General features: G+C 33.8%; 3 protein-coding genes across 11 annotated transcripts in view; 1 reads left to right on the top strand and 2 right to left on the bottom strand.

The window, feature by feature from the left end:
• Positions 1-749: 749 nt before the first annotated feature.
• Positions 750-2,825, bottom strand: LOC122567521 (tryptophan--tRNA ligase, cytoplasmic). 2 transcript variants are annotated; one of them, XM_043726136.1, is made up of 3 exons: positions 2,409-2,825; positions 1,259-2,196; positions 750-1,168 (listed from the first exon to the last, which is right to left on the bottom strand). In XM_043726136.1, the coding sequence occupies exons 1-3, from the start codon at positions 2,533-2,535 to the stop codon at positions 1,001-1,003; spliced, it is 1,233 nt and encodes a 410-aa protein (XP_043582071.1). In that variant the 5' UTR covers positions 2,536-2,825; the 3' UTR covers positions 750-1,000. The 2 variants fall into 2 exon arrangements, with proteins under 2 accessions (XP_043582071.1, XP_043582072.1); XM_043726137.1 differs by having other exon boundaries at positions 1,259-2,307; positions 2,409-2,542.
• LOC122567526 overlaps positions 2,559-22,626 on the top strand; it is a 62,085-nt gene continuing 42,017 nt past the window's right edge. For 2 of the 7 annotated variants that reach the window (XR_006316786.1, XR_006316785.1), the window contains exons 1-3: positions 2,559-2,695; positions 3,268-3,621; positions 16,348-16,515. The gene's annotated coding sequence lies outside the window, so the exon portion shown is untranslated. Of the gene's footprint in view, positions 2,696-3,267; positions 3,622-10,471; positions 11,023-12,405; positions 13,362-13,560; positions 13,694-16,347; positions 16,516-22,626 lie in introns of those variants that run through there. The other 5 variants (XR_006316789.1, XR_006316787.1, XR_006316788.1 and 2 more) reach the window with 5 other exon arrangements.
• Positions 3,615-16,469, bottom strand: LOC122567515. 2 transcript variants are annotated; one of them, XM_043726125.1, is made up of 5 exons: positions 16,331-16,469; positions 15,260-15,710; positions 13,525-13,826; positions 10,965-11,220; positions 3,615-8,630 (listed from the first exon to the last, which is right to left on the bottom strand). In XM_043726125.1, exons 2-5 carry the CDS (start codon positions 15,518-15,520, stop codon positions 6,255-6,257), a joined length of 3,195 nt encoding a protein of 1,064 aa, XP_043582060.1. In that variant the 5' UTR covers positions 15,521-15,710; positions 16,331-16,469; the 3' UTR covers positions 3,615-6,254. The 2 variants fall into 2 exon arrangements, with proteins under 2 accessions (XP_043582060.1, XP_043582061.1); XM_043726126.1 differs by lacking the exons at positions 15,260-15,710; positions 16,331-16,469 and having other exon boundaries at positions 13,383-13,665.

Below are 22,626 nucleotides of genomic sequence, written 5' to 3'. Positions count from 1 at the left end.
CGTTTTTCCTAAATGATTGTTTTTTTGATGAATTTTTTGTATAATTATTGTTTCTCCACGTAGATTAATTACTTGAACTTGTTCGTTTTCTTTGTTATTTGTAAACAGCTTATTAGATGCTATATTCATAAAGTGTTACGAGATACGATCTTGTAATTCGCGCAATAAAAATGGCGGGCAATAGAAATATTTTAATCTAGTCTTATTACATAACAAAATTGACAAATTAGGAAATAGTGTAAAAAAATATTGTATTACGGTCATAATTATATATTTTAATCATTTCGAATAAATCCTTTTTCTTAAACATTTTAATATACTTTAAAAAATTATTATAAGCATTATACTGAACATACATAGTATATATACATATCTATATCTAATAACAAGAATATTAGTAAATATGAACCACTTTCGTGGCAGATATAAACTAATTTACATTTAAATTCATTCTTTCTATATTTGAATTTGTTTTTTATACTGTTCTTTTTACGCATAATAGGATGTTTCCCTCGCTAAAGGCCTCAAAAGGAAATGTCGTCATTGGCCTGATCACTGTATGTTTGCATACATGAGAATTGGAAATAAGAATGTGAAAATAAGAACGATTTCAAATGAAACATATATACACAACACAGATGATATCGGTTTTCGATGTCGCAATAATATCAGGTCGACGGTTTCTGCTTTGGGATTTCTAGTGAAACTCATCTTGCATAATCATTATGCAAATAGTAAGTACCTAAATATTTAAAAATATAATGAAATATATTTTTTACATATTTATAATGATAATTCTTACTTATATATAAGTAAGGACTGTAAATGCAAATACAAAGTACGTATTTTTATAAAAGCAATTTAATCCATTACCATCATGACATAAAAAATAATTTTCTTAAAGAAAAAATTATTTGTGCTCCTAAAATAAATAAAATTAAATAAACTGATGAAAGTATTCCTATGTGTTTTATATACATAATAAGCAATTTGCATCTAACTATTTTATATTTGCCACAAAACCAAGATCCCTAGGAATCATATATTGTTTTACTATTTCATCTGTTAATTTATTCCTAGCTTCCTGATGTGCAGCTACCAAAGGTTGTAACACTTCAATTAATTCTTTTTTAAGTTCTCCTGTTAAAATTTCTCCACTAGTATAACCCTGAAAGTTTATATATTATTATTATATACATATATATATTCTTATATTTATTAATACCAAGGAACACATTTCAAGTTTTACTAAACTTACTTTCCTAAGTTGTTCTAATTTTTCGTCATCCTCTAGGAAGAATCGTAACCACTGATATGATATATCAATATCACAATTGCCTCCTAATTGTCTGTGTTCTTCAATAGTAGCTTGTCCTCCTGAGAATGCATGCTTGTTAATTTTATTCTTTATTTGTTTAGCAGTGTCTGTCAAAAATATTGCAGTATTGTTATCACTAGCTGACATTTTTGTTTTAGAGCCTTGTAAAGCTGGAAAGAATATAGAATGTAACAGGGCTGGTTTTGGATAGCCAATTTTTGGTGCAACATCTCTTGTCATTCTAAAATAAGGATCTTGATCTATAGCACATGGTATTAAACAATTAACTTTTGCATCCTTAAAAATAAAGGGAAAAGTTCCAGAAATTGCTGGAGCAGCTTGAGTTGGCGGAAATGAGATTTTTCCAATAGGATCGCTGTCTCCAAATCCAAAAATACCTTTCACTTGATTAAACGTAACACTTCTTTGTATTCTAATCATATTCTGATAAAATGCAGGATTATTTCCAATATGTTCTAAATTAGAAAAAATAAATGTATTCTCTGGTTTAAATCCAAGAGCAATAATGTCTTTTGCATTATTATAGGCCAATTTAATCGCATCTTCTATTTTTATGTTCTTCCATATTGCTTTCTCATCATCAGTTAGTTGTATGACTAATGGAACACGAAATACTTCTTGAAGCCATTTACAAAACATAAATGGTATAAGATGTCCTAAGTGTATAGAATCAGAACTGGGTCCTCTACCAGTATAAAGGTAAAAAGGTTTTCCTTGTTCATAAAGATTTAAGATAGTATTCATATCTCGATGAGAGAAGAATATTCCTCTTCTAAGAAAATGATGTGGTTTCTGTCCTGTGATTTTCTCAAATCTTGCTAATAGTTCTCCATCGATTTTGGAACTTCCAAATCTTTCTATAATAACAGAGAGAAATCTTCTAAAAAAGTGAAATTATAAGCTAATGTGTATATTCACATATGCATGTTAGCTTTGTCCTCTTTCAAAAAATGAGAAGGGTTTATAATCTATGAAATAAAGATAATAAAGCAACAGTATATCATTTTATTTTATGTGATAAAAATACTTTTCAAAGATTTTTATGAAAGATATTTTCTGTGGAACTCACTAATAAGTTTATCATAATCAATTCCAGTCTCGTTTTTAGTTGCAACATTCCAAGGTGTCACAATATCTTCCTCATCCGCTTTTCCATTTAACGTTGACGTGTCAATTTCAATTTCTTTCGCTGTCATTTTTCTTTATATTTAATTATTTTCCGACTTTTAAGTACGATCGTGCAAAGATTCCTAGGAGAAAGATATATCATATGCAACGCAGAGTTGGTTACAAATCAACAGGGTTATGTCGATCTCCGCATGCTATGTTTCCTGCGCACGCATTTGTACATTCAAGGTAAGAAATTTCAGTAATTTTTTCTGCAGTTGCATCATATACAGTTGATTGTAAGTATTATATTTATTAATTTTTATTAGAATATATTTAAATTTAATTATAATTGTTTTTGTGAGGTTCGAATTATCTAACAAATTATCTGCCAATGCAGTAAGTTTGATATTGTATTTTGAACTATGTATTTGAAATACTAACGTCATCTCACGGTGATAAATTCAAATAAATAATGATCTCCTTTATTATTAAATCATTTAATGTATTAATGTTTCCTATTGAAATTAGTTATTAGTTATAATCTATAAAAACTTTGATTTTACAGTTATTTTATTATTTCAATATACAATTAAACTGTAGGATAATTTGTTACTTCTAGTGAGTCTTGTCTAGTTAATGTATTATATCTTTTGGATATATACAAAAACATATGTATTATGTTATATTGCGAATTATAATAAATCTAAAACAAATCATAGCGTTAGCTTTTGTAATTTTTCTGTTTAAAATTATTTGAAAATTAATTTTATTCTAAAATATGTAAATATAAATAATAATTTGACGATAATGTGTTACAGATGTTTATGGGTAAAATGAATATTACAGGATGCAAATTTGTTGTTAACAACTGGACAATATAGTAACGTATATTCTTTTCATCAGTTTCATGTAAATTTGCAATTTGTGATTCTGTTTTTTATTTGGATATTTCGGTATTTACAAAGAACGATAAAATGTTTTTTCATAAAAATATATCAGTGCCTCTCATTTTGACAAATGTTCTTTTATTTGTACAGAACTTCCAGTATGTATTATAGAGCGATATTAATCTATAACTTAAAATCAAGCATACAAGAATGAATCAAGATTTTCATTCGTTTGTTCCTCCATGATTTATACAAATGGAAGACACTTCATAGAACGAATCGTCGGTAAGGAACTAAAACTATGAAATCTGTTTTTGCTACTGTAAGTATAATTAAAAAATTGATTGTACATCGTTTGTAGTCGTTAACACAGTGAAGCGTTAGCGTTTACTTTTAGAGATTTCTTTGCATTGTACTAAAAAGAAAATTTTAATTCAGACATCCGCGAAACAGGTAGTAAATCATATTTTACAACTTTCCATATAATATGATGTGAAATTTGTTGAGAATGTAATAAATTCAGCTATACAGGACACTTAAAAATATGCCGATGAGCATAGGATGCAAATAGAACTCGTAGAAACGAAATACGAAGAATTTATGAATCATAAAATCATGTTTTTTAATAGAATTATTAGTCTGTTCCTATCTATTTTACAAATATATATCACTCAAAACAATTAGAGCATTGCGCTTTTATAATATCTTTAGTCATATTTTTATCGAATGTCTCATGTATACGTTATTGAATTTTTCTTTTAAAAAACAAATATCATTAAATAGTAAAATCATTTCACGAGGTAATTTCTTAATTGTTTTGAGTTATTATAAGCTACTGAAAATGGTGAACATTTATCCAAAATACGTAATTTTCAAAATTCACTTCTGTCAACGATCTCTTCCAAGTTTTCTAGGATGTCTTCATGAAGTTAAACTCATACTGTTGAATTGGTTTCCATTTGCGAAATATCTTTACTATTACACACATCTGTATTGTTCATTGAACTGAAAAATAGGGTGTTTCGATTTCTATATGATCGATAGTATTATGTATAAGTAATATTTGCGCGCACATACACTTAAGCGAGCGCAGGGGAAAATCTGTTTTAAAAAATATCGCAGATGTATGACAAAAATAACTTTGTCTCACGAAGAATCTTCTTGTGAACTTATATGTATATAAAAGTAGTTTCGATATTTCATTGGCATTGTGAATAGTTGAGAGGACGATCTAAGTCCCGAGATAGTTTTCTTCTTTTCTTTTTTAGAAATCCGAACTAGTGAAGCGACTTTTTATAGCGACGCGATATAAAAATTAGATTTCGATAGAGATATTCATAGATCAATTCAAGTGTCAGACCATCAGACTATGTGATTAACACGAGACATTATAAAAAAACAGAATCGATTATGTAGATGATGTCTTATTGTATAATTACAAGCTACTAAGTCGAGGGCTGACGACATCCATATTAGAGTTCGTATATTGAAAATTTTTGGTCCTTACGTTCTCTCTACTGTACAATACTCTTAAATAAATTACATTGGATCTAAGATGATTCTTGCTTTCTGCTTTATCTTTTCTCGCGTAAACAGCGAAACAACGATTTTTTCACGTTACTTTCTCTTTACTAAAACGCTAAAATATCTACGTTCTCTGAGCATTGTTGCAGAGGATCATTTTATCGTGTATTTGCCTCTAAAATGCCGATAATCAGGTTGCTTAGAATTTTGTGAGGATCGGAACGAGGTTGATTTAAATTTCATATAATACATAACGGTACGTTTCATCATCTTGAACTGTTAGTCATGTGCGTTAAATTAATTAAAATTGGATATGATTAAGTAACTAGTCGAAAGAGAAAATGGAAGTATGAAGTGGAACTTAAATATGGTATAAGTGAGACAGATCTCATTGGCTGTGCAAAAACAAACGTTATCCATCGATATTTCGTCAGAAAAACTTTTGTTCGCTTGCGAATTTTTAATCAGGTACATACATAAACGGTATTTGTAGTTCACTGTCTTCGTTTACTTGTTCTAGGAAAAAGGAAAGGTTTGTAAATCTTGCGCAATCCGCTTGGCACAGTGTTTCGGGTAACGTTTGAACAACGCTGAAATATGTTTAAGTATTGGCCAAGTCAACCGCCATTAGCGAGGCAAAATCTGATAAATATAATCAATATGACGTACGTTTTAAAGGGTATCTATAAATACAAATCGAACGGTCGTTGCTTTTCCAATAGCGATCTCGCTTTATCAGTAGATGATTAATTTAATCAATTATACATTATTCGTCTATGTTTCTCCTTTGACATTTTATGCTTTGAATTTTTTTATTTATATTAACATAAGTATGCCAACGTGAATCGTGTAATATATTACAAATTTATATAACGAATTTAATCCTAGGACTCCTTAGATCGAAGTCGGATAAAATTATTCGGAGCAGTTTCTCAATAAATTAATAAGTTTTCGTTTCCTTGAAACATTCTGTCCAAACGATTATTGTAACTATTCTTAGGAGTTGAAGGATTAATTATCGTCAAACAATTATAGAATTTCCTCTCTCGCGTGATCGTTCTATGATCTCGCTAAAGACACGTCGTACTATCACAGTCCAGCTTGAAATGTTCGATTCCATTATTTCACGATAACCTATGTCTCAGTACGTCTCGTTAGAATAAGATAGACAGAATAATTTCTCCATGCAGGCATCAGGCTATTATAAAAATACAGACGTGTAATCGTATCATTATACAACATGGTATGTATACCTTAAAAATCCCAATTCGACGAGCAGAACATCGCGATCGAAAAACAATTTTAAGCAAAGGTTTATCGTTTTATTTCACCATGTTTGTCTGAACGAACGATTAATTCTATTCACCAACTGCTTCGAAGCATCCACAATAAATCTATACTCTGACACCGACACCACTGTCACCTTTTATTTCCGAAACGAGCTCGATGGTAGGAGTGCAGATTTCTGTAGGTGTCGGTGAGGCGAGCGGGGCCAAATGTGAATTCTTAATAGACATATCCTTTAGGATATAGTCCACTCCTGGTTTGACGCGCAATCTATTTCGATGTAAAGAGGGCTCTAATCTCAAAATCGCACACGATTTCGTCGATAGACAACCGTTTCGAAACATAGACTCCGTGGACTTGCTTTGCAGATCGTTCTCGATCGCTGACTTTTTCAAATTGATCGTCGATCTGGAATTATAAGGAGACAGATTGTGTTCAGAATCAGGCGTGAATTCTTCATTTTCTTCGAACGATGTGAAGATTTCTGAATCAGGTACGGATGGAGCGCTAAAGAACGACTCGCGTAACGACGATGTCAACGCGTCCGGGCACATAAATGGATCGAGGGACGTCAGATCGTTGAGATCGCTGCCACTGTTACAGACCTGAAAATTGTTCACCGAGTAGGACGAAGGGAACGCCTGATGTTCGGTGACTACGTTGGACAGGATCTCTTGGCTTCTCGATGATTCTGACCACTTCGAGTCCGAGGGTCTTCTCGAGCTGAATCTCGTCGAATCGTGCTCAGCGAAGATCGGGTCTGGTAATCTCCCTTCTCGACACCTTTCTGAGTTTTTCAACAAGGCTTCGAACAGATCGATGGGTTCTATCGGCGCTATTTGACCCGACAATACCATATTATTTGAGGAACTATCGTGACTAGATTTGTTACTGATTGATTCGCGGTCTTCGCTATAATCTTCAATATTCAACAAGACGGATGGTATCACAGGGTCTGAGTGTCTAACTGGACTCCTCCTATTACCCATCGGAGATTTTAAGCAATCGATACTAATGGAAGGCTTCGACGTTTCAGAGTTCTTCGTGTCTTCTTCTTGTAGAGAAGCGAGAGGAAGTGGATCTATGGGACTCGGTGGTTCCGAGTGTATTGTCGGTACTGCCAGACTTTCCATGACTCTGTAAGGCTCTAACAATCTTACGTGCGTCATCGGTTCGATGGTATTGATCGATTCGGAATGTTTCAGTATTTCCATGTTCCTTCGCATTTGTAATACTTTAGAAGCTGGATCTGTTCTGGGCTCCAAGTACCTCGGAGTATTATTCATATGAACAAGATTGGCTAATTTGTTAGAAGTAATTGTTATGTGCTTCGGAGACGTCTTCTGCCTTGGGCTATCCAACAAGCTCGACCTCGTACTATCCGGGGTGGACGGCGGCGTGTAATTGTTCTGAAGTCTGAGGTTCAGATTCGGACTGTTTCGATCGAAGGGACTATTAATCTTCAACCGCGGTCGTGGATAAATTTGAAGTCGCTTCTGATTCTCCAATTGTCGAGATAGCATAACGTGTTTAGCCAATCCACCCTCGTACTTATTATTGTGATCCAAATTCTGTACAGAGTATCTATGAGCTTGGGTGGTGTTCCCACCGGTTGGAAGTCGAAGATTCACCTCTGAACAGATTGCGGTCGCCGATTTGATATTAGGATCAGACATCGAACAAAGATTCGAATTTCTTCTTTTGCAATTGATAGGACTCAAACCGTTGTGAAAATCTTTCGTGTGCACTATGGGACTGTTAGCGCTTAGCACGGGGTCCGACATAGTATTCATTTGCAATACTTTGCGATTCAACGTTACGTCGCTCTTTAAATTCTGATAGGAGATGAACTTCGGTTCCGACGCCTTCGAAAAATTCTTACTAGTGAGCCTCTTGTGATTCAATCTTCTCAGGTGTCTAATTTTATTGAACGTTGGATCCAGAAGATATTTCAGATTTTTGATCTTGTCGATATTGTGATTCGAGTCGATCATGTGATTCCGATCGATGATATACTTTAGATCAAGCATTTTCGTGAGATCGTGGATATTCTCCTCGACGATATCTGCTTGTCTACTCTCAGAAGACGTATGCTCCATGTTCCTTTCTGGTGAGATGTCTGTGTGCTTTCCTGACACTTCCAGGCCTCGCCTGCTTGTGTACAAAGTGTTTTTCTGTTTTGTAGCGAAACAATCTTCCACAGGATGCCTTCTATCATCGTTGCTGTTGTTCACCTCGGCTAATTCCATATTCGTATTAGAACCGCGTCTCATTGGCGAGCAACCGTAACGGCTGGGTGTCACTCCGAGGAAAGCAACCACCTTCTTGGTAATCTTAACCACTGCAACCCTCATTTCGCCGTGATGGAAAGCGTAAATCCATGGATTCACGCCACTGTGCGCCATAATGGGCAGTCCAAGCCATACGACCGCCCATTCGGTAAGAATGTTGGTACCGCAAAAAATATCCAGCAGCATGCAGGTCTGTAAAGTAAATTTACTTTATGTTAAGAAGGTAATTTCGGTCTGCCTCGGTCTTTGTTACTTGATCTTATGGGAGGGTTCTGATTTATGTCGTGCGAAACGTTCAACGAGGAAATGAGAAGTAGTTAGAGCAGTTTATGCTAAAGTTTCTTTCAACTGATTTTGTTTATAATTTATACGATAAATTTTCTCCAATATTTCTCAAATTCAAGATGATGTATAATATAAGAGAGGAGAATGTATTGAAGAAAAATGTAAGATTGAAAAACTTAAAAGATTATCATATTACTTCTGTATTAATTGTTATTAAATCATTAACAATTATTTTTTGACTTTAAGATCAAATGCATATAAATTTTTACCAACAAAGATCTTTTTTATTGATACATATTTTAACAAATAAATTACAGTTGACGGTTCTTTAAAAAGTTTTAAACTTTTTTTTATTGAGGAGATGATATATACAAAATTTTCCTATATTTGTAAACGCTTTGTAGTTTTTTATAAATGAACGACGTTTCTACCACTGGAATGACAAATTGAACGATAAAATAAAAATTCGTAAAATTGTCTTGGATAAAGTTTATTCGATTAATTTACCACGACGAATTTTCATAGAACTAAGAGGAAAAATCGCTAAAATCGCTTTACTCGTATTTGCTAGTTTTGCCATTCAATGAAATTGTTTATAATTGTTGCCCTCCTAGGAGCTGTTCTTTTAACGATAAAAAAATGGTAGGCTGTTTAGAACACTTTTCCAAGAGTTTTCCTCGAGCTCAACTTCTTTTTCTGCATAGTTAGAAGACGCCCATTTCTGCTGCTTCTTCGTTACCACAATTTCGGAGGTTGTGTCGTTTTTCAACCCCATTCTTCGTGAAACTTTTCCTCGTGGAATGGAGATTGACGGGTTACGGAAACCTCATTACCACGTCGATTCACGCAACATCAATCGATTGCCAATGACCCAAGGACGGAACTTACTATCAGCTAACTTTATTTTATTTTTGCTTTTATATAGAAGAAAATGAAATATCAATTACTTAATTAAATTACAATTTACACACATAGAACGAAATATTTTATTTAAAAAAATAATTTTGTTCTCGGCCTAGGAGTGAACATTCTTTTTCTGTTATAATCTGGGTCGAACCAAGTTACAGTTTGAGTATTGGTTTTCGGATGCGGTAAAATTGCAAACAAATTGTGCCTCAGAGGCTTCATTTTGCAAATATAAAACGAAAAATTTGGTTTGCAAGCTGGTGGATCATGCACAGATGCAAATTTACTTCAGAGATTATATTTAACGTTAGAAAATACAACGAGTATCTTAGTATCTTTGTTTTCTTATTAACATTATTGTTCTGTTTATTATGACTTATGATTTATTATGTAGCAAAATCTATCTAGCTCATGTTAGGTTCATGTTACGCTAAGTTGTCACGTCGTTCGCATCTTATTATATTAGTTAAAAACTGGTCATCTCATTTCGAAACTTTTTCTCTTTCATATTTGGCTTCGTAGAGTGCTTATTAAATTTTTTACATCATTCGCAACCTTTACGGCAAGTAAACTACCCATTATGCGTTTTAATTGGAAATTAACGTTTTTTTTTCTGAAGTAATTAAAACCCGGTAACTAATAAGGGTGTAATGAAGGCAAACAAAAATAACCAGCATAAAGTTACGCAACTAGGCAAATGCTGCATTCTAAACAAAATTTTCAATTAATGTTAAATTTCAGCTTTAAATATAACTTCCTCGAGATACATGCATCTTATAAATATAAAGCCATAATTGTAGCATACACTAATCGTAACTATGGAATTTTTAATTCTTATGCAGGTACAAAGTACAAAAAGATACAAAACCTGATTAGGAGATTACGCAAAATCTGATTGAAAGAATGCAAAATCGAATGGTTAAACTACTGCCTTCATCAACATAGGGGGCATATACTAATTTTAATTTTATATATTTGCAATAATTTAAAAATGTCTAAATACTTACAAATTTGGTGTAACGCGCAATGTAGAAATATAAAATACAAAGAAGCATGATCTAAGGAGAAGTACGTATTTAATATGCACACCACGACGCTCTTAAATTTTACATCAGTGTTACGTTACGAACATGCATGCCAGGCAAAGTAGAAATGATGTTGCGTAACTCCGATGTGCAAGTAGTATGAGAGTAATAATAGCGAAACAACGCACGTTGGCGTTGCACGTCGAAAAGAATGCTAATTTATAAGAATTTACGCGCATAGGGTGGTTCGATTACAAATGGAGATCTATCTGGTGACCGTGTGCGGTCGAATAGTAGACCATCTACTCACTTGAAAGGGAAGCCAGAAGATGAGAAACGCGCCGACCGTGACTGCTAGTGTTTGACCGTAGCGCGGTAATGCCAGGGTCTGCGTCTGGTGTCTGAACGATAGTTCTACCGTGTAAATCGCACGTGCGTGTGCACGTGCCACCAGATACACGTACATGTAGCAACCGAGGAGAACGAGAGCACTGGGTGCCCATACTGCCACTACCAGGAACACCCTTACTGGCGGGAGCACCGCTGCACCGAACCTGCAGTTGCCACTGTGACAGAAAGCAAATTAATTTCACTTGTTAGTTCAGCGATCGAGTTATATAATTGCGTCGATTCGAATATCGTTTGATTCGATGCTGCACGCGCCTGTTAATTTCCGTTACACGTGTGCCAGGTGCCTCGGCAAGGTTAAGGCCTGTTTGTCAATTCCACGAAATTTTTTTGCAAAGTGCTTTATGATTAATTTCAATGATTTGCTTTGTTGATTTGCAATTTTAGGTTGTTTATTAAAGATTCGAGGAAATGTGGATTATTCAAAGTACTGATACAGTTATCCTGTTTAATATACAGTGGTGTCTTAATGATTGATTTTATCTACTTGGTATTTTGATTTTCAATGCTATGAATAGTTTCAAGAAATCATAAATTACTTAATATAAATTCGAGAAAAATGTGGATTATTTGCAGCGTTGATACTGTTGTATTTTAAGATAGTAGCGTGCTAATGATTGAGTTTAACCATTTGGTATAGATCGTTCTGGTATTCTATGATTTAAGAGTTTAGGTCGATGATCGCTATTTCTTTAAGACGTTTGTTTATTCATTAGATCGGAAGATAATTCTTTCTTCGACTACGTTTCATAATTATTTACCTTTACTTGAAAAAATTAACGGGGTTATGTAAACTTTGTAGATGTAATCTATCGTTTGATGTTTAATGGATACAAGGAGATTAGATTGCGTTTATTATAGTAACGCAAACACGACACGTGGCGCGCTTAAAATAACATTACTCTATATTGGTTGGATAATCATGCAATTCATGCTTCAATCCGTGACTTTTACTGTAAATCATGCATATGTTTCCTGCATATCGCATCGTAATCCTATTATGGCACGGTTGTAATTCAGGGACCAATTGTCGATCCCAATAAAGCATCGCATAAAAAAAAGGAGAGTGATAAATCTTAATACAACTGATAACTTATTATAGAATTGATTTTGTGTACATATATTTAATTTGTGTACATTTCATTTTTATATTCGAAAGAATCTTACTATTCTATTTTATATTATGTTACAGTAAAGCTACAAAATTGTAACACGTAAAATGAAGATAGAATAGAAAATCAAAGCACGCATGCATCCCTAATGAGCTTTACATTTTGTTACGTTTCGACGAAGTATGTAAAAAAAAAAAAAAGAAGTAGAAAATTAACTACGTTTGTTTACAGGAACAGAAATTGGCCTTGCTATTTTTTTGCACTGTCGGTGCAAAATGTGAAAAAGGCGCAGGCTCGATTGGAACGCATGATTGTATTTCCTAGTTTTATACTACTGTTCGTTCGACCCGTCGGTTGTTTGAGGAACGTGACTAGTGAGCAATCTGATTTTAGCAATTTTCGAAATGTTTGTTCAATAGGATTCAACTGCTGTGCAGAATTAGCAAAAGTTCCTACCGCGTGCATTTTAATTTATAACAATACTCACAGGAAATTCTGATTCTCGGAAGAATTAGTTAAGTTAGTTATATAAAATAAAAAAAATTTAGTTACAAACCTGGCGTTTTTATTTAATTAAACTTATTCTACGCGCTTTGAGAGTGAGATTTTCGTTGATAAAAAATAACGATTAAGACATTAAAATTTTTCAAAATTTTTGTACCAACTTTTCATCATTCTTAATTCAATTATTCAGTAATTTGTATTCTAAAAATTTCTCATCACTTTTAACTCACATTTATTTATTCACTGACCTTTATACTTTCACTCTTTGAACGAACATATTCTTTATGTTATAAACGATGCAATTTACAATCTCTTCCAACATGAGAAAATCCTATAACATTTGAATTTAATTAACAAGCGAGAATTCAAAATGGTAAGAGATATGCATGTCAGAAATGAAGATTTTCAATAAAAACAATAAATCTATTCGTTTTCTTCGCCACGTGTATAATCTACCACTTGAACGGTATTGATTTTCAGCGTTCACCATCTTTACAGAATTACCTAAAGACTAAATTAATGTTTATAATTATTAATTATCGTAATTATTATAAATTAATGTTAATAAGATTTATTTCCATTATTTAAATTTATTGTATTTATTTCTATATTAGGCTTTCATCTTTTGTAAACACAATCTAATTAGCTCATATACAGACCTACAGATAGACCTCCATGCTCAAATAACTTATTCTATCACTTACAACATTTTTCATCGTGAATTTCCACATGGAATTTATATCCGTTTGACCATTTCTACTAAAAAATGTTTTTGCCATTTACATTGTTTACTATATCGGTTCATTAATGAAACTAAAACTAAAAGAAGATTGAAGCGGCTCTCACCTGTGTGGCTGAGTTTCTCCTGGTATTTTGGCGTAGATCAAAGGCGAGAGGCCGACAATGATCGCGTAGATCCAGAACACGGCGATGTACTTCTCGATACTGCTGTGAGTGATGATGTTCTTGTACCTGAGGGGCTGTGCAAGCGACGTCAACCGGTCTACAGCGATTGCCACAGTTACCAGCACGCTTACGCTACACAGTGCAATCACGATGCAGTATGGTACGATGCACAACGTGGAAACGCCATTTTCCGGCAGCCCAGATAACTCTAGATGCATCCCAAAGGGCATGAACACACCGACCTGCGTGCAAGTAATATCCGATTTGCATATGCTGGATGATTAGAGGCGAGGATCATCTCTACGACCTCTTTGGAACTTACTCTATAAACAACAGACATTGGGCAAAATGAAAGTTTTATAATAAACGTACGTATGTTTCAAAGCGTTCCTTAACGTTTACGCTTGCAGTAAACGTACGTTACGCGTAGAACGTAAAATTAAACAGAGTTTAAAGCCATTTTCAGTAGTAACGTTCAGTAGAACATTCTCTAAAGAGGAATTATTCAGAGAGGGTGAGTTGCTGTATATTGAGGTATTTTAACGGAGTGTGCTTTAGGTCATTAGCAGCAGGTGACAACGTATACGTGGTCTGTTTCTAGGTTGAACTGTTCAAGACAAACTATTTTGATGTAGGATCAGATTGTAAGATCACGTCCGTTTCGATATAGTCTATGATCAAGTATAAGAAAAGGTGCCGTGTCGATAAAGATTTACTATGTTGGACCAGAATGACTTGAATTCTTTTATGAACCATCTATGATAACGTTTAATTATCACGATTTACGTTTATGTTGTCTGTGTTAGATTTATTATATCATATAAATTATTTATATTTATGGTATACATAAAATATAAAGGAGTTTGATTGATTAATTTTGGATAGCCCTGTATACTAAAAGTGAAACGTGTCAACATCAATCGCGGCAGAAGGACTATCGTACGAGTTGCAGCGGGGATAGAATCCTCGCCTCGTCCCGTTTTCTGATTGATTAGCTGACTAATTAAAATATCCCGTTAGACGATCAATCTCGAGAAACAATGGGGCACTTCAATGTTGATATCTCCTTTGAAATGGATTCTAATAAAAGCCCAGTATTGACGATATTCATCTATAATTCTTTACATTCTATTTTTAACTTGATTAAGTCATTTAATTTAATTAATTTATTATCGAATAACATTATCTTATCGACAACATTTGAATACTACAGGCGAAGAACATGATAAGTCAAATTTCCTGCTTTTCTTGTCAAAATTCAGTATGTCGTCAATAAATTTTACATCGAAGCTACTTTCTTATTTAATTTGGGGATTAGATGTGCTTTTTTGTTACCATTCTGAACGCTAAAAAAGTACCAAGAATATTAATCGTACAAATTAATCTCTCTTAAGATATTGTGAATTTATCACTTATTTTCAAAAGAATTAATATTTGTTTTCAGCCAATAAGTGATATAAAAGTAAAGAAAACTGTTTATTAAAATTCTTCTGTTTAATTATAGGGTGATATTAAAATTAAAAACTAAAAAAAAAAAAGAAAAATATACCTCATGTTTCTTCTCCTATGATTTCTATTTACTAGAGAAAGAAGGATAAAAAACTGGACTAATTCAACACATCGATGTCGATCGCGTCTCAATGGTTGCCATAGTTAAAATTACTTGATGGCTTACCCCAAAGTCGCTGACGGCCAAAGAGACTAGTAGGTAATTGGATGCAGTCCGTAACCTTTTGTACTTATAGAAGGCGGTCAGGATAATGGAGTTGCCGACGACGGTGATCGGTGATAAAATGCAGACTATCAACATCGCCAAAACCACCGAAACGGGATTGACGTCCAGCCGTGTATCGATCTTGGTAACCGTCGGTATAAGAGCGGTCGTCAATTCCCCGGAAACGGTGGACGGCAGCGGGTCCGTGGCGGGCGTTGACATTGTAATTTAGAAGCTTTCCGCGCGTTTCCCTTCGGCTCTGCCTCTTCAAGTGAGATTCCGCTCGTAAACGTATCCCTCGTAGGACGACATGACGTAATCACCAGATCTCGTTGATGAAAATTTCGTGAAAGTCATTAATTGCCCGATAATATCCTCGTACTTCCGGCGTATCGCTCGATGCGGAAGTCTTCTAAAAATTTTATCGAATATTATTTTATCGAACAGTTCTTTTCTACCCCGAGGGTCATTGACATTTAAATTCAAAACACTATCGGCGCAAAGAGTCAGGACATTTTTTAATTTCTAACAAAATGTAATCTAATGATCAGACTGCGGTTATTTTTCCACCTTCAAATTTTCTATGAATGCATAAAAATTCACAGTTTGCTAATGGCAAAGTTATTCATGTTTCGCTTCCACATACTAACTAGTTAGTATGTTATTATGTTATCTATAAATCTAGCTTTGTAATTAAAAGTCTAAAATTCGTAATTTAAAAAGACAGTTGTAATTAAAGACTAAAACGAAGGGGAAGAAATTCTTCTATTCGAGCCACATTGAAACCAAACTGGTCAACTATCTATCTATCTTTTTCAGGAGTTAAACACTAATTACGTATTCTAGAAGTACGATAATAAATGTTTCAGAAAGTGATGTTGATAGGTTTGGTTAGGCTTCTAAGTAGGTTACTTATCTTCGCTATAAAAGAGTCCTCGCAATAACTCTCATTTCTATATTCTAAACGTGACATTTTACACTTGAAAGTTGTTTCGTTCTCGAGATAAAAGAGTAACGATTAATTTTACTAACCTTTTGTGCTTTTACAGGAATCGTCCGGAGCCATGGTAAAAGTTCGACATCCGCCACTAGAGGAGAGACGTCGTTATTTCAAATCGTGTGATTTAGGGTCCTGGCGATAAATTCCTCGTGAAGTCAGCATCGATTTGGGACTACGTTTCGCATCGGAAATGGAGGCCGGAAATCGCTCGATTTGGGTAATGTACAACCTTGACCCGTTTTCTTTTCACACCAGTTTGGCCTCGACTTTTACGACTTGCGGGACATCACCTTTGTTGCCTCGAACTTCCTGAAGACAAACATTCTGTCACACAATTGCCTTATATTATCGAATGTTTTTTTACGGTTCGTGAAACGTCGTTTGCTTGATAAGTATCAGATACGTACGGTTACGTGCAACAATTATAGATACAGATTTATCGTGCTTTTAGAAGACGTTACATATATGAAAGTATATGAAATATTCAAAGTAGAGGACTTATTATAATATTGTATTTGGTACATGGGTTAAATTTTGATCTAGGTTCAATTTCTTTAATTATGTTTGTGCATAACAAAATGCATAAACATCCGTAGTTTACTATTGGCTGTTGAAGAAAGAGAAAACGATAGTAAAATTGAGAAAGAAAAAAGTAATTTCCGTATTCCTCCAATACTTGATTATAGTAAAATGCGTAACACAAAACTCGTAGAAATGGAGGTAAACATCAATGTTCATTGTATTCGAAGAATAAAATTGGCTTGTTGGGTACATTAAATCGAGCTTGGAAGAAGCTCTAGTAAATACGAACAGCATCGATCAATCGGAAAATTCTTTTATTTGATTCTCGGTTCTTTAACGTTACAGGTAACTTGGAAACTTTTATCCGCTCACGTTTCGCATATTCGTTGAATGTTTTATCAATTGATAATATTTTACATTTCGGTCCTCGGATAATCGTAATAAATGTGTAGTCCTTTGGAATCATTGAGTTCAAAACACGAAAACCGTGATTTTTCACCTCGTTGAAAGGAAATACGCGATCGTGAATAAATTGTTTTCGATGAATAAAATTATCGTTACACTGACCTAAATTTCATCATTCGGTCTCGATGAACAAATGGACGGAAGTACCTTCACAGCTTTGATATTTCCGCACATATACACTATTGATTGCTTGTAAGTAGTATTATTAAATATTAAATTGCATTTCTTATAAATATCCGGATACTCTCGTTGATTTGAAAGAAAAGAAATGGTTGTGTGTCAGTTCGCTTAGAATGATTGAATTAATTAAAATAATAATGAGTAAAAGTTATTATTTATAACATTTTTTACAAAAAAAAGTGACAAACTGTAAATTGAAATTACTTATTGAAGAACTTAAATATCATTGTCTCAATAATTATTGCAGTCTTCCTGTCTATCTGAAAGAAGTTTCTTTATCTGACATAGAACATACCACTCTTAGAAATTAAATTATCCGGGCGTAGAAAGCTTTCAAAAATATCAAAATAGTTCTACAATTTTTAAACATGATTTTATAATATTTTACTTCAGATGTAAATTATATTATTTTCTAAAGCTTAATTTTTTATCACATTGTAATATTCTGCCGTACGTAGCTGTAGCAATAATAAATAATAAAATCAATACAAGTTCTTTCATCCGTAATTTTCTAATTAAATTACACCGTATCGAACGTGAGAGAGTATCTACATTCTTTTTATAAAAGTTAAATAGAGGTTCCCTGCTAGTGTTAACTCATACGATTCTTTATTGTGACGATATACATTGTTTATTTATCAAACCAATGTACACTGTTCGTTAAAGATCATAAGTGTATTAAATTCCAATATCCGTCGACTTTTGAAGTCTTTGGAACAATTATATGCGATAGCATACATACATATACAAACGACAATTGTTTTAGCCAGCTTTTGAACATTAAACGTACTCTATTGAGTTATGATCATACTATTGCCTAAAAATTAGAAGTGTCTTGAATTTAAATTATTCAAACAATCAATATCCACCAACTGTCCTTCACTGAGCAGTAGTGTACGTATACAGACGAAAAACATATTTAGCCAGTACCTAAACATGAAGCATACACTGTTAGGTGCGGATGATACGAATGGAACAAATCCTGTCCAGCGTTGAAGAAAGGCAAACCTCATGTACACGGGCCGGAGTAGATTATATTCGACCGCACGTTTTTCATTATCTGAAATTTGAAATTCGGATATGGATGGTGTTAACGCTTTTAGAGACAAATGACCAGCGACGGGTTAACCGCTCGAACCTCGAGCGAGAGAAGAACTATTTGAGCTCATCAAAATCACCGTACAAGAGCGATTCAACGCGTTTCTCCTCGTGCACAGCCATTTCTTTCCCTGTGTCCGCGACGATGGAAACGTTTAATGAATTCGGCCGAGCGAAATCGGATTTCCAGATAGGGCTGTTGTCCATTATTGGCATTTTCTCTAGGCATTGGCTAGGACATTGTAATTATGTCGAGTATGATGTTCTTGGATGCTTTAACGCGATTTTACGGTTATAGCGTGCTATTTAATTGATCGAGTACTCGCTTGGGAATATAATGCGTTTGTCAAGGGATCGCTGATTCATCGCAATCGCCATGCCTATGCACGATGTAATGATAAATGAAACGTAAATGAATCATGAGTGTGAATTTCAGAGACAGATGGTATTTAGGAAAATCAATAGAGCAGAGTTAGGAATCTCTGGAGGTTTATAGTGGTTAAAAAGTTAAATTACTTTTTCGAGTTCTATATCATATTTACAACTGACCTTATACAATCAATCGATAAATATGATCAATGCGAGAGTTGGATTAATTTTAATTTCTGCAAACATAAATGTAACACAATTCATACCTAAAGTACGTGTCGTGATATTTAATAGATAAAACGAATCTCTACTAGATTTTATTTTTTTAACCCTTCCATATCTGAAATTCTTCTAATGATACTATGTTCATAAAATTATCAATTCATAAAAATTTCATTCAAAAATTCATCGTAACATACAAATTTGCAGAAATATTCGCAGTCTAATAATTAAATGGCAATTATATTTAAATTTTGACTGTAAAATCCATTTCATTATAACGCCTTTCATCACATTTTATTTTAATCGAGTCATTAATTCATTTTATCCTATAATTCTGATATGTATTATGTAATATTGTCATGCTGAGTAAGTTTAGTAAATAATAATAAAAAAACAATGTAATAATCGGTACAACTTTTGCGGGATTTGTAGGTCATGAATACATATTTATCGAAACTAACTCTACTTCGTAAATCGTCGGTAGTTGGTTATTCGTTTCGGTTCTAGCTCAATTTCAACCCTTCTCTAGTTCGACCACTTGCAATTTAAAGCCTTTCACTTTGATGTTTAGTCGAGAAGTTGAAATTACTTTTCCAGAACTTGTTAAGCCAACATTGACGTTCTTTAATATTCAACATGTTTCTGTAAACTTTGCTTATTCCCTAACGGGACATCTTCTTTTATTTGTCTAATAGCGCAACTATTATTTTAAAATAGGACAATTGAATGAACAAATGGACCATTGTATAAAAGAATATCAGTTATATCTATACTTATTTATTCGAAACGTCAATTGTTTCGAAATTCGTGGAAAAATTTCCCCAAACGCAATCTAATATATCTTTTTCTGATATAGATACCATACATATAACTAATCATCTGGAGATGATAAGGGTAGTACTACTTCGATCGTATGTACCGTGTTTTCTCTCCTGGCTTTCTAAATTATTTTTTCATGCATCGTAAGGCAGCTTCAGTGGGCGTTATATGGAAGGTTCGAGGTCGTTTAATCATTGGAACAGCTCTTCGTCGAACAAGATGGATTTTGATGCTCGGATCGTTTGCTTATCAATCTTGCATGAAAATGGCAAATTTCATAAAACGAAGAATCGATTGAACTCCTTTGGTTTCCATCTTAAAGATTCTGGCTTTTTAATTCATCTTAATAAGACTATCCTTCTAAGGAAATGTAATTGATTGTATCCTTAGCACTTTAAATACACTTCGAGCAGGGTAAGTAACATAATGTTGCGCAAAGATATTTCGAATCAGGCTATTTTGCAAGATTATTGTTGTTGCTGCACAATTGTAATTGCTAATTAGGTATTAATACTAGCATTAGAATCAAAGAGAAATTAAACTGAAAGATACATGGAAAACCCAGATTTTGTCAATATACTTTACAAAATAATATTCAGATAGTAAAAAATGTACCCTGATAGATATATAAAATTCCCATGAAAAATTGTGGATTAGTTATTAATTATTAACCTAACCCCAATCACTCTGACAGTTGTAATAAAGTGTATATGATGACAAAAGAATAATCGTCACGTTGATGCTGTATATCTAGCTATATGCTACTTCAGATAAATATTTTACCAAGTATGGTTGACAACAATAAAGGATGATCCACCAATTTTTACGATGCTATCAGCACTGTACTACCAGTACTAGATCTATAACAACTACAATTTCGGTTTCTTCCTCCCATCTTCATTCTTTTTTTTCAATTTTTGAGGTAATTTTGACGCATTCAATAATTACCCGGTTTGTTGCAGTAAATTTTCAATTAAAATGATATCATTATCAGATTCATTTTACTAAAATAATTGACGATAAGACATAAATTCCTATTACTTATAACCTGACACTATTCCAGACTAGAATACTTATTCTCCACTCACTGGTTATTCCTCGACAATTGTGAAACTAAATATATCTCTCTTATCGCGTAAGGTATTCAGGTTTCAGCTTATTATGCAATACTTTTAAAAATCGTGCGGATAGATATTATATAAAATATAAATTCACAGGAGGAGGAGACATCATCGTTATAAATACTCACTTACAAAGAAAAACCAATTCTGAAAACACCAACAATTTCCGGGAAAATCCATTATACCGTAGCGTCGTGTAGACTGATATCTTTGAGACTGATGACTTTTTAATATCGTCCTAACGTCACGACTATTCTTCATAAGAATATCAAAGGAAATCTACGCTTCGGCGGCCACGTTAATGCGTTCTGTCACGTCGTTCGGTTTTGTAGCTTTCTCTCATCGTAGATGAGAGAATTTGATATTTTTCAGTGTCATATCAACGACGCGTTTCCTCTTTCTGCTTCGTAAAAGACGCGCAAATTTTTGTCCATCTTATAGAGCCCTATTCGCGTTCCATGACACGAAAATCTCAATGATAGAGATTGTTTTATGCGTTGCTTCCGTTTTCGTTGGTCAGTACGTACGATGGACGCAGCCGATTATTCAATCGAGCGGACTATGCAACTTGAGCATAAATAAAGCTGATACTTTTTTCATTGAGGACAGGTTTTTATTAGTCGGAGCTTCATTTAAAGTGGAAAATTTCCGTCGGTCACGATACTAAGGAATAAATATTATATATAAAATATATTTTATATAAAATATTATATATAAAATAAAGGGCATCAGTTTCTTTAAGAGCCCTAATATCTAAGGACTTACTGTGTGCATTATATAGAACATTTTGAAATTTCATTAGCACTGTTATAAAACACGACTACCGTGGGTACTCTGGTATAATTTGAAACCAATATGAAAATATATGTGGAAGTTGCAAAACATATGCTGCAAACGTATATTTGGTTTTAAATATACCTGTACCATAAAACACCTGTTTTAAACATATAATAAGTGTTAAAAATGAGAGTAATAGAACAGTTTAGATATTATAGATTGCTTCATCGCCGCGTATTTTCGTGCCCATTGTCATCGCAACTTTCGTCCTTTTTTCAGCTTGATCGCCTTTTATGCGTTACCAAAGCGTCGGCCGGATTCAATCATCGGAATCAAAAACGAATTTCTTCGCGGAGAATGACTAATAGTACAAGAGAATTGGTGTGGATATCGTTTTCTCTTATCTGAATTTTTGATTCACAGCGAAGAAATCGTTTCGATTTCCGATATAACTGACTCTTGATGGAGAACGTTCGATAATCAACTTTGTGATTGAACATCCAATTCAGTCACCAGCTGATCCTATCGACGATCGTTTTCTTTTTCTCTACTTTTCATTGCCAGCGCCTTTTCCTTCTTTACGGCCTGGTTACGGCCCGGAGAGTTCTGAAAACGAGATTACCGCAAAGCGTTGCAGAGGAGTATTATATCGATTACTTCCCCCCCCCCCTCCCCTTGAATTTCGTCTCTGTTATATATTAAACGCAGAAATTAATTTTTCGTTGAAAGTTATGCGTGTTTGTTTCACATGATGA

Source organism: Bombus pyrosoma, linkage group LG5 (assembly GCF_014825855.1).
Source record: "Bombus pyrosoma isolate SC7728 linkage group LG5, ASM1482585v1, whole genome shotgun sequence".
Taxonomy (NCBI): domain Eukaryota; kingdom Metazoa; phylum Arthropoda; class Insecta; order Hymenoptera; family Apidae; genus Bombus; species Bombus pyrosoma.
The sequence above is the reverse complement of the archived record's forward strand: the minus strand, read 5'-3'. Positions and strand labels throughout refer to the sequence as shown.